Source organism: Malaya genurostris, chromosome 3 (assembly GCF_030247185.1).
Source record: "Malaya genurostris strain Urasoe2022 chromosome 3, Malgen_1.1, whole genome shotgun sequence".
Taxonomy (NCBI): domain Eukaryota; kingdom Metazoa; phylum Arthropoda; class Insecta; order Diptera; family Culicidae; genus Malaya; species Malaya genurostris.
The window spans coordinates 74,579,198-74,594,847 of record NC_080572.1 but is presented as its reverse complement, the minus strand read 5'-3'; the positions used below and the strand labels follow the sequence as shown (position 1 = coordinate 74,594,847).

At 38.5% G+C, this 15,650-nt stretch overlaps 1 protein-coding gene across 1 annotated transcript in view; it reads right to left on the bottom strand.

The window, feature by feature from the left end:
* Positions 1-4,196: 4,196 nt before the first annotated feature.
* The window catches only part of LOC131439347 (PHD and RING finger domain-containing protein 1), a 32,531-nt gene continuing 21,077 nt past the window's right edge, over positions 4,197-15,650 (bottom strand). Inside the window, exons 3-6 of the mRNA XM_058610255.1 lie at positions 12,172-14,754; positions 12,053-12,108; positions 11,853-11,981; positions 4,197-5,604 (exon numbers count right to left, since the gene is read on the bottom strand). Of these exons, the coding sequence (XP_058466238.1) occupies positions 5,431-5,604; positions 11,853-11,981; positions 12,053-12,108; positions 12,172-14,754 (2,942 nt within the window). The 3' untranslated portion in view covers positions 4,197-5,430. The remainder of the gene's footprint in view (positions 5,605-11,852; positions 11,982-12,052; positions 12,109-12,171; positions 14,755-15,650) is intronic.

Sequence of the window (15,650 nt, the reverse complement as noted above, 5' to 3'; positions counted from 1 at the left end):
AGATTTATATGTTCACCAACTAACATGGTCTGCCAATTAGATGAATTTACTAGTAAATTTTTTTATAAATGTGCACCTTGTTTCGTCATCGCTTGTGAAAAAATACTCATGAAATTGAAAACTTTTACTAATCCCACCGTGATACCGGAACCGGAAGTCGAATCTGGATCAACCTTTCGATAACTTTTTAATTATTTTCAAGAACTTTCATTTGCATCTTAGTTTATATAAATCCGCTGAGAAATTTCCGAGAAAATTAAATGCGCATTTTCTTATAGATTAGCACATATTGCCTTGTAATTCCGGAGCCTGAAGTCGAATAATGATAAAATTCAATTCCGATCTATGGGACCATAAGAACTTTCGATTGAATCTAAGTTTGCGAAAATCGGTCACACCAAAAGAGCGTGCATATCAGCCTGTAATTCCGGAACCGGAAGTCGGATCGGGAGAAAATGCAATAGCGATATATGGAACCGATACAGGGTTGTGTCAAAGACATCTTATTAACAAGATATCCAGGTCTCACATTTCCCAAACAAATCATTGGCGACAACATTTTTTGCGCGCATGGCACCCTCAGGCGAGTCCGCATCGAATCTCGTACACAGAAGTAGGGAAAAGAAATATCAAATTCGTTCGCGCCAAAATAGCAGCACTGCGCACCCATACAATTGACATGATATGTTGAATGTGACACCGTGCGATGGCGTTGCTGAACTGAAGATTGATTTCGCTCCAAGCTGACAGGGTCTGGTTGTGTGCAACCCAGTTGTCGTATGTTCGAGTCCCAACCTGGCAGGATTCTTAGTATCAGAAGGCGAAGGCGAAACGCGAAGAAATAGAAATAATATAACACCTGTGTTATATTATTTAAGGGTTACATAAATAGTGAAAACTTTGCGTCTGCTTAGCGGTTTAAGTTGAACTACTAGGCACGAGATGGCAGTTCAATTTGAACTGCCTTAAGCACTGATGAGCCGAAGGCAAAACACGAAGAAATAGAAACAAAATATGTGCTTTTTGCACAAACAAACAAAACCCCTAAATGGTATTTGAATGTTTGGCATAAGATACAAAAGCAAAACATACAGAAAATTTACATTTCATTACTTATATTTCGAGGACGTATAATTGTAAAATATGCAATTCGGACTAAACGTCGATTGTCGAATATGTTAGTTGACATGTTGAAGTTCTGTGGCATATTCTATAATTACTTCCCGACAGTAAAAATTCAATCTGGAAAGATTCTTTTTTTAAATAATCAACAATAACTTCGAAATATTTCGTCAGAAATTAACTGCGTAGTGCCAATCGAAAATGTACAACGTAAATGACGACGAATTTCGGCAAAATCTCACACATATTTCAAATGTTCGGAAAACGCATTTGTTGATTTCGGGATAATTATTTAATTTGATTAACTGATGAGTTCAGCACAAGATTTTGCTAATTTTCGGCAAACAGATAAACTTTGCCCAAGAATTAGCCTAAAAATTACTTTACCAATATCGAGAATTGATTTTAAGCTGCACGGGCAAAATTTCGATTCTAGAAATGAGCAAAACGAGTCATGATTTGGGAATAAGAGTATATTTTCATGTTATGATAATACACCATGATTCTCGGATCATCAACAATTTGGCATGAAATTTAAGTGTAACGCACATTACACTCATGGGTATAACTTCAGGCGTGTTGCTGCTACGATGCTGATCTTTGCAACATAAATCCAGGCTTTATGTTTTAAAGTATATAGATTTTAAATATGGATTATATGGAATGATGTGATGAACATACTTTTCACGCGATTTTAATTAATGTCTCAAATGATATGCAATGTGAAAGTGGAAGTGAGAACGGTAATAAGAGCCAGTATGTTCAATGTGATGCCGTACGATGGCGTAACTGAACTGAAGACTGATTTCCAGCCCGGTAGCAAGAAAAAAACTAGTAAATTTTTTCGTAGCCAACATCTCGGTAATTTAATTGATGATCATGTTGCTCACAATATGGTAAACAATCGAGCATTATAAATCGTGTGAAGTCGTAATTTCTTTGCCGTAGTGAAAATATTCTGATCGATAATTTGTGCGATAGTATGATCACAGGCACTGAATTCATATTGAATTAGTAATATCAGAATTTTTGTTAGCCATTCTTCTTGGCTGTTTTATCCTTGCAGAAGGATGCTTTCTAGAAGGAAACTGTTGGTTTCTCTCTAAGCTTACAAGGTAGTACTTCATAAACGTCATACGGATTTGACAATGATAATGTCATATCTCGGTTGATTTTTCATTAGGGCGTATAAGCAAGTAACAGTTTCTCTTGAATCACTCTCTCTCTTTCGATTATTGTGATGTGATTAAAAACATTTTCTTTGATATCACTATTCTGTTTGAAAGTCGAAAGTTTCGGCTATCATTTCATGCAAAGAGTTGAGTGATAAACGTGGGAACCGCTCCGTAATTAATAGAAGAGAAAGTAAACAAATAGAAACTGTCACTTGCTTATACGCCCTAATGAAAAATCAACCGAGCTTTGTGTGTCAGTCACAAAAGTGAAGACTAACGAGCGATGACCTTAATGTATGATGTAAGATTGCACAAAGTGTTGTTATGGCAACTTTAACAATGCTTGCTACCTATTTTTGACATTTTTTACGATCAAATCGAAGTTTGATTACGATTCAGTTACTAACCACTATGAACTTAGAAAGAGTAATCGGTTATTTACCCAAAATTTTAGTGGTAGCCAATTTTGTTTCCTATCTAATTTTGGGTAGCTCATAGAAGAGCTCGTCAATTCTTCTAAAAAAAACCCTTTTTAATCCACCCAGATGTGTATTGATGCCTTTCTTATATTACTTATATTTTCAAAAGCATCACTAGAACATTCTGTCAAGATTTTTGTTCAACTTGAATAAAATCAAAAACTTTTTTTGGGTATACACTACCATAACCATACCGGTTTTGCATCATTTTATATGACAGTTTGATTATAATTTCGGATTAAATTGCACAGTATCTTTTAAGACACTCATGATTGTAAAAATCGGTTTAACCGTTGCTGAGAAATCGAAGTGAGTTCCGTTTTTGGATGCTTTTCTTTACTATTACCGGTGCGTTCGTAGAAGTAGATTTATATATCGACTAAGCCACTCGCAACGATACCCGCTTTTCTTTTTACACCCTCCAAAGCCTTTTACGAATATCACAGTGCACATTAGGGTAGAACAAAATTTAGATTTCATCGCCACCATACCAGGTAATGAATTTTGTTTGTGAATCATGCCGACTTTTGCAAAATCCGCATAAATTTCAAGGTGTTCAGTCATGATTGCTTTTTTACCCACTTATTCACGATATAAATAAGAGCGCATAAACTTTTAACATTGAGCCTCAAAATAGTATACAAATCTAAGATATTCTTAGGCTGTGAACCATTTCGTGGTTAATTTTAACTTTTGGTTAAAATCTGACACTCAAGCGGTTAATTTGATGTTGTCAAAAATAACCCTGCTCGAGAGCATGTTTATTTTTGACAGATCGATAGTTATTTTCCGACACTAAAAAAAATCTTGCAATGAAAATTCTAATATTAATTCTTTAGTTGAAATTATTTCCAGTGGAAAATAAACCCGAATAACTTTCCATCCGTCAAATTTTGAAATGGGCCACAGTTTTAGTTAAATTTAACTACTCGACACAAAATAACCACTCAAGTGTCAGATTTTACCCAAAAGTTAAAATTAACCGCGAAATGGTTCACAGCCTTAGTATGTAACCATCAAAACCGGCATGGCACACTCATATTCCAGAAAAATGCTATCAACGTAACAGTTTATTCACTACGAAATTTACATAAAAACTATTATGTTTATCATAAGACTGATTTAAAAAGCTTTTTGAAATTGAAGTGATTCCGAAATAGATTTGACATAGGCTTGATGCTTCATTTTGCTTCATAAATCTTATGAAAAATGGTCTACTAGGCTGTAATATAATATTATAATGGAAGTGATTTCGATATCACATGTCTGTCATTAGCATAAGACATAATACCCCATCAAATCACTGCGCATAATAGCCTCATCGTATAAGCCACTCGGCGATCCAGACTCCCTTACTTTCTCCGTTGCAATTTCAGTGACAGGACAAAAATTTCTTTCTAAATAAATTGCGACCGGGGAATGACTTAAACTATTCATGTTTTATTAGCATTTTCTCTGTTATAATTGTATTCATATGTGTGTAGGCAATACTACAAATTTAAAATTATTCACTTTTAGGTATGCTTCAAATAAATCGCATTATTTCGATCGGCTAGTTTAGCGAAACAGCTTCGTTCCATTATCTGATTTACTGATTGCGGGGGCGGTCAAACACACAGGGAACTGCAGATGATTATTTTCACCTTTCCTCTGCGACCGGTGATGGGACACCTGGAACTAATCCGGTTATAAGTAGACTAACAGTAGCTTAGTGATTTCCTAATGCAGCCGTAGGAGCCAATTCTACTGTGGTTTCGTAAATTCATAAAAAAATAATTGTGTGTCCATACGGTAGTACCTGGATGTGAAAGGTTTTGTTTACACAAATCACTTCAAACCAAAGAAAAAAGTACGATAGGTTAAGCGGGAAGCATGTTGATTTTCGAGAACCAACGCTCGAACATTGTTCACCAGCGAACAACCGGTCCGGTAGCCACAGAAAATGTAGCGTGGTGATGGAAATGAAATAAAAAATGTTGGCAAACGTAGATTCGATAAACACTAGCATGTAATTGGACAAACTTTACACTGATAATGTATCTTAAAGAGATTATTTCCTACAAATAGCACAATCTAATCAACTTACTTTAACTCTAGTAATTGTGTATATCCAATAAATATTTCATGATAGTTATTATAAATACCCCTTTTTCTACTAGACTCGCCCTTTTCTGTTGAGTCTTTGTTGCTACCAGAACTACGAGTTAATTTGATGCGTGATCGTGTGTTCCGTCGTTACGAACTGCTAACAGCATAACTTTATTTTTCGATAAGGAATCTAAGAATGCAATATTTGTATTACTTTCTTTCGTATGTTCAATTCATTCCAATGGTTCCGATTCGTTTCCGGAACAGAAAAAAATTCTACCCGGGCAATACAAACTCACGCTTGACGCACAGGTGAAAGCGTCAGAATGTAACAAAAGTATTACTAGGACTTACATACATACGCGTTAACGCCGCGACTAAACAGTGTGGAACGCGTAAAACCGAAAGGAAAACTCCGATAAAAATATATAATGGGCAATCAACGAAGCAAATCATTCAACTTTACCCTGCGCTCACGTTACCCACATGTTCCGGGTATAAGTGCATTGCTTTTTTGTAGTGGCAATCGTGCTGCCATACGTAACGGAAGAATTGTATCCAGCCTTTTAAATAATCATCGGATTGCTATTGACTCCCGGAAACCCAAGCGGACCGCCTGCCAATCCAGCCCCTTGGCCTTTCTTCAAGAGGCGTCTTCTGGCGCGCACCTTGCGCACGTATGCCTTGATTAGTTTCTGGATCTTAATCGGGTTGATCTCACCGGTTCGACTGTGACAGATCTGGAAGTACACAATTAGTTTATCAATTTTGGGAATTTAAAAATTTGTTAATCTAATAAGCAATATTTTGTTTTTGTTTAATACCATCCAGTGGGCTGAAGATTACATAGTTCAGAAAGCAATTATGAATATACAAGGTACCATCTTCCCATCCACATTAACCGACAAATTATTTGCAATCAGATTTGAAAAAAGTTTGCTGCAAAGACCTATATCGAATGATGAGGTCATCGCTGAGACTTGAGCGTTTTTTAGAGGCTAAGGAGAAATCGTAGTATATGGGAATAGTGGAACGCAGTAGAAACAAGAAAAACACATTGAAGAATAAAAACGGAATCTAAAACTAAGTTTTTTTTCTTTGTCAAACCGGGGACTTTACATCGATCTGAATCAAACTTTTTAAACGTTTTTAGTATGAAAAGCCATTGACTTTGCACGGATGGATAGACCAATTCGACTCAAGACATATGTCCAGGAAGAAGTAATTTAAATGGACTCTCTAAAATAAATATTCAATGAAACAAAGTTTAACCTTTTCCAATAACTAAAAATTAAACCGAAAAAAAAACAAAAAAATATCAACGCATATTTAACGTTTTGCTATAAATTTACTTTAAACCTCTCATTAAAACCAACATTTGGCATTAATTTGATTAGTGTTTTTTCAAAAAATGAAGATTAAATAGCTAGAATATTTTATAGGCATTTGCAAAACTTCAATTGTTATAATAAACATTATCTTTCAAACACTATACTGCCGTTATTCGAATAATTGTCCCATATTCTGCGGAACTTCCTATGCAATTATTTTTAGAACTCCAGTATAATATGATTCCACATTCTTTCTCCTCAATGTAACACTTTTCGTAATATTTTGATGTACTGATACTTATTTATTTATTGTAAAATCCACAGAAACGATGGGGTCCTAATGGTTAATTCAGATACTATGTAAGAATTTGGTCCTTGTTTTATGTCGTGAAAGATTGAAGTCGAACTCAGATGACACTCGATTGAATGACCGTTGTAAGCCGATAATCGCATAGTTTATCCCTTAGTTGGTGCGGCGTAAAGGAAGTCGAAGAAAAGCGTTGTTGCGTAGAGCTCGAGGACGAACAATGATGTTGAATTCACGGAGCAAAGGGGGGCAGTCGATCCTATCATTCAAAACATCTGCTATCATTAAAGCACGCGATAGCTCCCGTCTTACTTGCAGTGTGTCTAGACCGATTAGCAATCCGCGACTTTCATAGCTCGGTAGTTGATGAGGATTGGTCCAAGGTAAACGGCGAAGAGCGAATCGAACGAATCTACGTTGAATCGACTCGACTCTATCAACGCCATTGAGGTAGTGAGGGTTCCAAACAACTGAACAATATTCCAGCAGTAAACATCCGTAAAATGCTTAGCCGTTCTCATCACGAATCCAAGGCAGCGAGAAGCTTTGGCCACAATGCAGTTGGTGTGTAGCTTGAATGTTAACTGCTCGTCAAGAAAAACGCCCAGGTCGCTCAATAAAGTATTCGAATTCCAAAGGCACTTTTTTTTCTCGTAAATCTAATGATCGAGCATTTTTCTGGATTAACAGTCATGTGATTCAATTTGCACCAATCCGAAAAGAATTCCATTTGTCGTTGAAGAAACGTAGCATCCTCTGAGCTGCGAATAAAGGGTCCCCTGCAGAATTCCAGATGTTGCAATAAATTCTTCCGAAACACAATCGTCAATTTTAACCACAAGATGACGATTTCTGAGATATGATTGTATCGTTTGTACCAAAACCAAGTCGATCTAATTTTGCTATTGTGATGTCATAGTTAATTTTATCGAAACAATTTTTGAAAATTGGTGTCAGTATTACCGACAACACAATCAGGTACTCCGAAGAAAAATCGGCATTAAAATTGTCCGGTAACGATTCACCCCTCGAGAATGATAAAAGTAATCTTCTCGAGCAACACTGTTCAAGTTACAACGAACAAGTGGAGCCTAGAATAAATAAACAATAATTTTATAGAGCAGCAGATACATATCTGCATAACTAGCTTGAAAAGTGAATCAATTTGGATTAAAATAAAGTAGAAAGCATTGATTAGTGTTTTAATGATTGAGTTGTAATCACCCCTATTTTGTAATTCGATCGAGTGAAGCTTTTGTAAGGAAAACTCGAACTCGATTGAGATACAAAATGCAAAATATCGTATTGAATCGAATTAATTTGAACAAAATACAGAATTGTGCTGAATAACTTTAGCAAGAAATACCAATGAAGGTTTATTGTAGCGAGAAACCTTCCATTGTACATTGAAACAGTTTTGTAACAAATTAAATTCATGGTTGAGAAATAAAAACAATTGTGAAAGCAAAATTGCAAAATATATTTGTGTGTTTTATGTCTCACGTTTTTATGATGTAGGAAATATAATATTTATGATGTAGGAAATATATGAAAAGTACTGCCATGTCGTATCCCAACATTTTTTTAAACTGAAAACGTTCGTCTGTGCAAGTTCAAAAAAACATCTTTATTTTTTAATGGGAATGCCATCCCAAAAAACTCAGGTTTCAGTAAATACAATCTTTTTTGACTCATTGACTACAGTTTCATAAATCCTTTGAGCTACAGCGATTTGTCGAAGTTGTTCTTTGAAATCCCATGCCATCTCATGATTTATATGTCCTCAGAATAAGCTATCGCTGTAGACTTCCTTCGGTGGAACATTTATCTGATGCGACGCTCTCTTCTCTAATATTCACCTCGATTCTGTATTTCGTTCGAGTCGGATTATTCCGATCGAACACGAAATCTTGCATTCTGTATTTCAGTCGAGTACGAATTTTCCACAAAGGCTCGACTCGGCTTTGGTAGAAACGTCATTCAATGAATACAGTCACTTTTTTCAACAATCGACGTTGATCCGAATAGGTGGCAGCATCCGGAATTCCACTGGGGAATTATCTTGTTCCTCTAACTTTCTTACTGTAATTCGACGAGGTAAATTCTTTCCTGGACGTACCACGAGTGTCTTTCGCAAATGACCTTCGAATGTATCGAAGATCGTTCAATCGAGTATCATCTAGATTCGACTTCTACCTTCCGCGTAACTTTTTAAGTAGTCATCATTAGAACTAGAGATGGTCGGGTATCGGGTATTTTACCCGAAACCCGACCCGTACCCGTACCCGACGGGTTTTTGGTCGGGTACGGGTAAAATTTTTTATTTTCAATCGGGTACGGGTCGGGTACGGGTAAAAAATTTTACTGCTCACTCGGGTACGGGTCGGGTACGGGTAAAAAAATTTACTGCTAACTCGGGTACGGGTAATTTTTTTTTCTGATCGATTACCCGACCATTTGTACTTCACATACAGGTTGACGAGAATTTTTTATTGCAAAACAGTTCTTCCGAAAAATAAACAATTTGATTCAAGGGGTTTTGATATTTCCAGAAAAAAAAACATTTCTTTTCTTCATTTAAAAAAAAAAGCGATCAATCATAGTTACGTGAAAAGTTATGTGAATATTTCCCGCCCTACTTTGTTTATAACATATTTAATAAGACACACTGCCTTAGCTCTAAGATGTTGCGGTCGGAATCTACTTTTCGCGTAGGTTTTAATGGACTGCCATTTTAAAGCTGTTTAATGCACAATCCAGTAAAAATTATTTGATTCATATATAAAATGTAGTGTAGTACTCATATCACATTCAGAAACAAGAAAAATTTTATTTTAAATATTGGTTTGAGATTTTCAAAATTTTCATATAAATCATTACGATTTTTGCCATAAAAACATGAACATTTATTTCAGAAATTCTGCATAGAAGTTCTTCTCATTCTTCACTTCTGGGTGGTGTCACCTCACTTGAAATGACACCGATTGATGGCACATCAAGTTGGGCTATATTGCCAGTTAATTTTCGTTTCTTTTCACTGGACTACAAGTGAAAATCTCGATACGTGACAACGTGGAGTCGCAAAAGTACGGGTGAAAATCTTTTCTCGCGAAATACTCACCGCGAAATTTTCACCGTGTTCACTCGTTGAGGGTTCCACCGGAGGTGGCAAAGAAGTTCAATTGCTGCAAAAACCACCAGCTACCGTTAACATAGTGGGTGTGGGTTTGTGAGGCTTACAAAACGGGCACAGTTGACAGATAAATTTAAATCAAAATCATAATTCATTTTGCTTTGTAGTAAAAAATTGTAACCAAAAAAAAATTCCTGCGAATGTTCAAGCTACTTACACTTGAAGGACTCACTGTTCACCATTTTCAAAATTGATTTTTTCACACCGGGAATACACGTACATTGTTTGATGTTTGGTCAATACACGTAAACGAACTGATGATACTCTATTCATTTTAGGGGATGCTCGCATAACATTCATTTTCGTCACGTATAATATTCAATTAGACATTTGGAACCATTTTACGTGATTTTTCAAGTGATTTGAATGTGAATTTTTATTTGTGTGTCAAAATAATGAGCACGCTTACTTGTGGCTCTAAAGAATCGAATCAAAAGTCACACTGTTTCGTAAAAACCATACCTACCCAAAATTGAATACAACGGGTATTACGACATTTTGGGTAAATATGCTTCTCGAAAAATTTGAGTAGATATTACTCCCTTTTGTTGACATTTGTAAATGAGTATAAAGTACCAAAAACATTGGAAATCTACAGGGTCCGCCATCTAACATTTATTTTTGAACTAGCGGTTATTTCGACATTGGTAACCTCAATGTCACTTCTGATTTGACAGAAACTTAGTTGTATCCTTCCGCTGAACGAAAATGGTTGTGTATACGCTTGAGGACCGCGTGAAAATAGTGCAGTTTTACTTTCAAAATCATGGTAATGTTGCGGAATGTGTGCAAAAAAATCATCTTCTCTGATGAGGCACATTTTCATCTCGGCGGGTCTGTTAATAAGCAAAATTGTCGCATCTGGGGGACGGAAAATCCGCACGTTATCGTGGAGAAGCCGATGCATCCTCAGAGAGTGATGGTTTGGTGTATCATTGGCCCATCTATCTTCGTAAATGAGGCAGGAACCGTCGCCACGGTCAATGGCGAGAGCTACCGCACCATGATTAGCGATTGGTTCTTCCTGTTACTTGAAGAGGAAGATTTGGACACCATTTGGTTCCAACAAGATGGCGCTCCGAGCCACACATCCAACGCTACGATCGATCTTCTGCGCACAGTCCTCGAAGATCGGATTATCAGTCGAAATTCGAATGTCGTTTGGCCGCCTCGGAGCTGTGATTTGACGCCGTTAGACTATTATCTTTGGGGAGCTGTCAAAGATAAGTGTTATGTGGACAAGCCAGAGACAATTCAAGCCTTGAAGGACACCATTCGTGCAGCCATAGCTGAAATAAAACTGCATACAATCGAAAATGTACTAAAAAACTGGACCGACCGTATGGCGTACTGCAAGGCCAGCCGAGGCAGCCATTTGAATGAAATTATATTCCACAATTAACCGGAAGGATTGTACTTTAATATGAAAAAAATAAATTTTGAAATCGGATGAACCGTTTGTGTTTTATTGCATGTTTAAAAAAAAGTTACATGGCGGACCCTGTATTCATGCTTCACACTGTATTTATATTTTTAAATGTAAACAAGCATTTTAATGTATTTTACTTACCAACTAGAGCCTGATACGGCTCGATATCTAAAACACTTTAATTTTTCCAAACTGAGTTTTGGTAAAATTTTTACTACTCATTCGGGTCGGGTACGGGAACAGGTAATTTTTAATCGGGTACGGGTAAAATTTTTAATTTTTTTTCGGGTACGGGTAATTTTTTTTAATTATTGATCGGGTACGGGTCGGGTACGGGTAATTTTTTAAATTTTTGATCGGGTACGGGTCGGGTACGGGTAAATTTTTTTGCTGATCACTCGGGTACGGGTCGGGTTCGGGTATAAGAATTTCTATACCCGACCATCTCTAATTAGAACTACAATGCGGCTGTTGATTTTACAATAAATAAATAAATATATTTGAAGTGCATTTCTTGAACTTCTCCTTAGACAACTGGTTAATTGTAATTATTGTCTTTTTGGAGACAAATTTTCAAGGCAATACACTAGAATCAAGAGAATTGCAGTTGGACTTGAGTGTTTATATTTCCCAACTAGGTAATCTCCAGCTAGATAATTTCGTTAACATATGCTCTGCAGTCTAAAGTTACCTTGTATTGATACAGTGAACCATTCAACAACACTTACCTTCGGAACAGCACGCCGTAAGATATCTTTATACTCTTCTTTGTTGATTTGTTTCTTGTTGTAAAAGGGTTTTATGACCAATTTCACTTCTTCCACTACTCGTTCCAAGCGATTTAATTTTTTGAGGAACTACAAACGATAAAAAGTCAATTATAGATCACCAAATCTCGTTTAGTCCAGCAATGTTGAACAAAACATACCCTTTCTTTCGCTGACAATTTGGAGAGATCTTCGTCATCGTCGCCCTTAAATTTGCCTGGAAAATAAAGTAATCAAAGTTAGTAGAGAAGACATAAAAAGCACCGTAGAATGCATTTACTTCGTCTCTTATGCGGTGGTTTCTTCATGCGTTTGAAGTTGTTATTGGGTGAACTTCCGAACAGATTGTCAAACACACCTTTCTTCGCGCCTTTGGACATCATCTTCATAGGTTTGTAGGATTGTTTGATTGGTGCAGCCGGCGGTGAATCTATGTCACCCGCTCCCGTTTCGAACATATCTTCGAAGTCGCTCGCTCCAGGCGAATACGGTGAATCAGTCGGATTAATGAAGTCAGTAAACTTCTGGTTAGCGTTAACACCCGGTGGCAGTGGTAATTTCGAGATTAAACTCGATGAATTAGCGGCTGTGCTGTACGATTTGATTGGATTCGAGTTGGTACAACTGTAACCGACGGATTGACTGGGTGCCGGTGCTGACGAAGAAACAAAATCGTCGAAGATAACGTCGGAATCATCGCCAGTGTTGTGCTGGCTAGCGGAAACCCCCGAGCCACTAACCACACCTTGACCGCTGTTGGCGGGTTGACTGATGACTATGTTACTGAGAATTGTGATTTTGCTTCCCCGTGGAGGTTCCATTTCACCGTTCATGACTTCATCTTGATTTTGAGAATCCACTTTTGGATCACCGCTAGTGCCCGAGTCGGCACCATCAACTTTACCACTGCTAGTTGGTAATACCGCATCATCCAAATCTGAGAGACGCTCAATTGAAGCATTGTCTCGTCGAGGCGGCGACGGTGAAGGAGATTTCGTCGGTTCGAAAGGATCGTACACATCTGGTGATGGTGACTGTGGAGCCGGTTCCGGAGGAGTGTTAGGACCAACCATATTGTAGTTCATATTAGAATTGTCCGTGTTATCCATTCGTTCGGGAGTTTTATCTTCGTTCAGCTCCCCTGGTTCATAGAGTAAGTTTAACGGACGAATGCTCGACTGTTTGGATTTGACTTGCATGGTGAATTTTGGTGCCGCAGTTTTATTCGGTTGAGCTTGCTGCTGTGCTGGGAAACCGGGCGGGGTTTTTGGTCCGAACATATCCTCCTCCATATGTCGCTCGACCGGTGACTTACGTAACGTCGAAGATGGTACATTCGTGCTAACCTCGACACTTGGTTGCTGAGTGCTTACCGTTCCAGTTCGACTGGACTCCACTTCACGGCGATCCTTCTCCTTCTCCGTGTCACTGTCACTGAGCACAATGATAGCCCTAGGTGATGGTGTCATTACACGGAACGGCGATCGATCCAGATCAATTATAACCACTGGTTTGGGTGCTTCGCCACGTGTTCTCTTCAATCGTTCCATTCGCCTTCGTTTGGCCTTTTCCGCATCCGTTCGTTTCTTCGCCATGTCTTTCAATCTCTTCTGTGTCGCTGCCACCGAAACCGGACCATCGGCCGTCTCCTGATTCTCTTTATTCAGATTTTTGTCATTAAAACTAACACTAACTAATATATTATCACCTGATGTAAATACTTCCTTCGAGGGTAGGTTTTTGTCACGAGCTCGGTGTTCTCGACGACGAGCTTCTCTCCGTTTCCGATCGCGCTCTCTGGCCTGCTTTGCAAGGGCTTCCTCGTTAGTTAAAATCACTGTTAGATTCGTGCCGTTCGTCTTCGGTCGCATCTGCTGGGGAGGTGTCCAGGTGTTTCGCTGTCGCACTTTGGTGAATCTTTCCGTCAATACTCCGGTCGTTCCAATGTTCGAAATTGATGGTGACCTCGAGCGAGAGCGTAGTACAATCGGTGAGATAGATCGTCTTCTAGTCTTTTTCTTTTTGGCAGGAGTACTTGACCGACGCTTGGTTTTCTTCTTGCGTCCTTTCTTGTTCTTCTTTTTGCTACGATCCATACTTGGACTGCGGCTTCTGCTAGCCGGTGGCGATGTCATGCGCTTCTTTTTCTTGGTTTTCTTTACTTTCGCTCCACGGATTTCCGGTGACCGGGATCGAGGTCTTGGAGACCGGGAAACTGGTCGCGGAGGAAGACGCAAACGAAGTGGCGATGGTGAACGCGACCTTGAAGGATTACGATGTCGAACTATAACTGCTGATCGGGAGCGAGATCTGCTAGCAGATCTCATCCGAGGTCCTCTGGAAGGTGATCTGGAAACATTTCTACGGAAATGTGGTGGAGTTCGGTTACGTGCTCTGAATCTGGGCGAAAATGATCGCCGTCTGGTGTATCGACGTGGAGGTTCGGGGCTCAGTGAAATCGACAGTTCCCGTCGCCGTTCCGGACTTCGACTTCTACTGCGTGTCTTCGAGCGAGGTTTCGGTGTAACATCCCGCCCGAATGGATCCTTCGCTGGCTTTGGTCGCTTCTCCATCATGGTGCGGACGTCGTAACGAGGCATTTCCTTACGCTTCGGACGTCGATCTCTGTTACGTTCCCGCGAACGGCGCGACTCATTTTCCTTGTCATCGTTACGGTCTTTTTTCTTACCGTCCTTGTCGCGATAGTTTCGATCCTTTCCTCTTTTGTTAACCTTTTTGAAGGCGAGCTCTTTCTTCTTGGCACCCGCCAACAGTTTGGAAGCTGATGACGGCCGTGTTTCGTCCTCTGGGAAATTGTTTTCCTCCTCTTCCGAGATCAACTCAGTGTCCATCCCGTCGATGCCTGAAAAGAAGCGATTTATCCATCACTAGACAATCATTCATTGTTACATAAATCGAACGTGCAATAATTGTACTTATTCTTGTGTATTCAATAAGAACACCGACATTCGGTACATTAGTAATGAATGTAAGTGGAAATTTTGAAATGGCACAATTTTTAAAATAAAAGTATGTTTCAACAAACATAGGCTCGTTTGAAAAGTACTATTAGGCCATTGTTTGAAGATCGAATGAGTGTGACTCCTGATTCCGGAGATATAATCGTATAAGTTACGTAACCGACAAAACGCGTTGTTTTTTCGTGCTAAATTTTCTCGAACATGGCTGAACCGATTTCAACAAACTTAGGTTCATTTTGGAAACCATTATGGGTACATTGAACAAGTTTGAAGTTCAAATGGCTATCACTTCACGGTTCTGGTGATCTAATGGCATAAATGACCTAAACGTCAAAACTCTTTACCACTCAATTTTCTCGAAGATGGCTAAACCGATTTCAACATAAATAGGCTCGTTTGAAAACTGCGATGGGAACGTTGATCAATTTCAAAGAACAAATGACTTCTGTTTCCGGAGTTATATTGGTATAAGTGACGTAGCTGACGAATCGCGTTGTTTTATTACCGCACAATTTTCCCGTGATGGCCGAACCGATTTCAACAAAGTAAAACTCACTTGGAAACTACTATTGGTACATTGAACAGGTTTGGATATCACATACGGCATAAGTGACGTAAACGTCAAAACTCATTACTGCTCAATTTTCTTGTAAATGGATTAGCTGATATCAATAATTTTAGGCTCGTTCGAGATTTCGAAGATCAATTCGTACAAATGGCGTAATCAACGAATCAATTTTTCTTGCCCCCAATTATTCCAGAATGTGGCCAATGAACA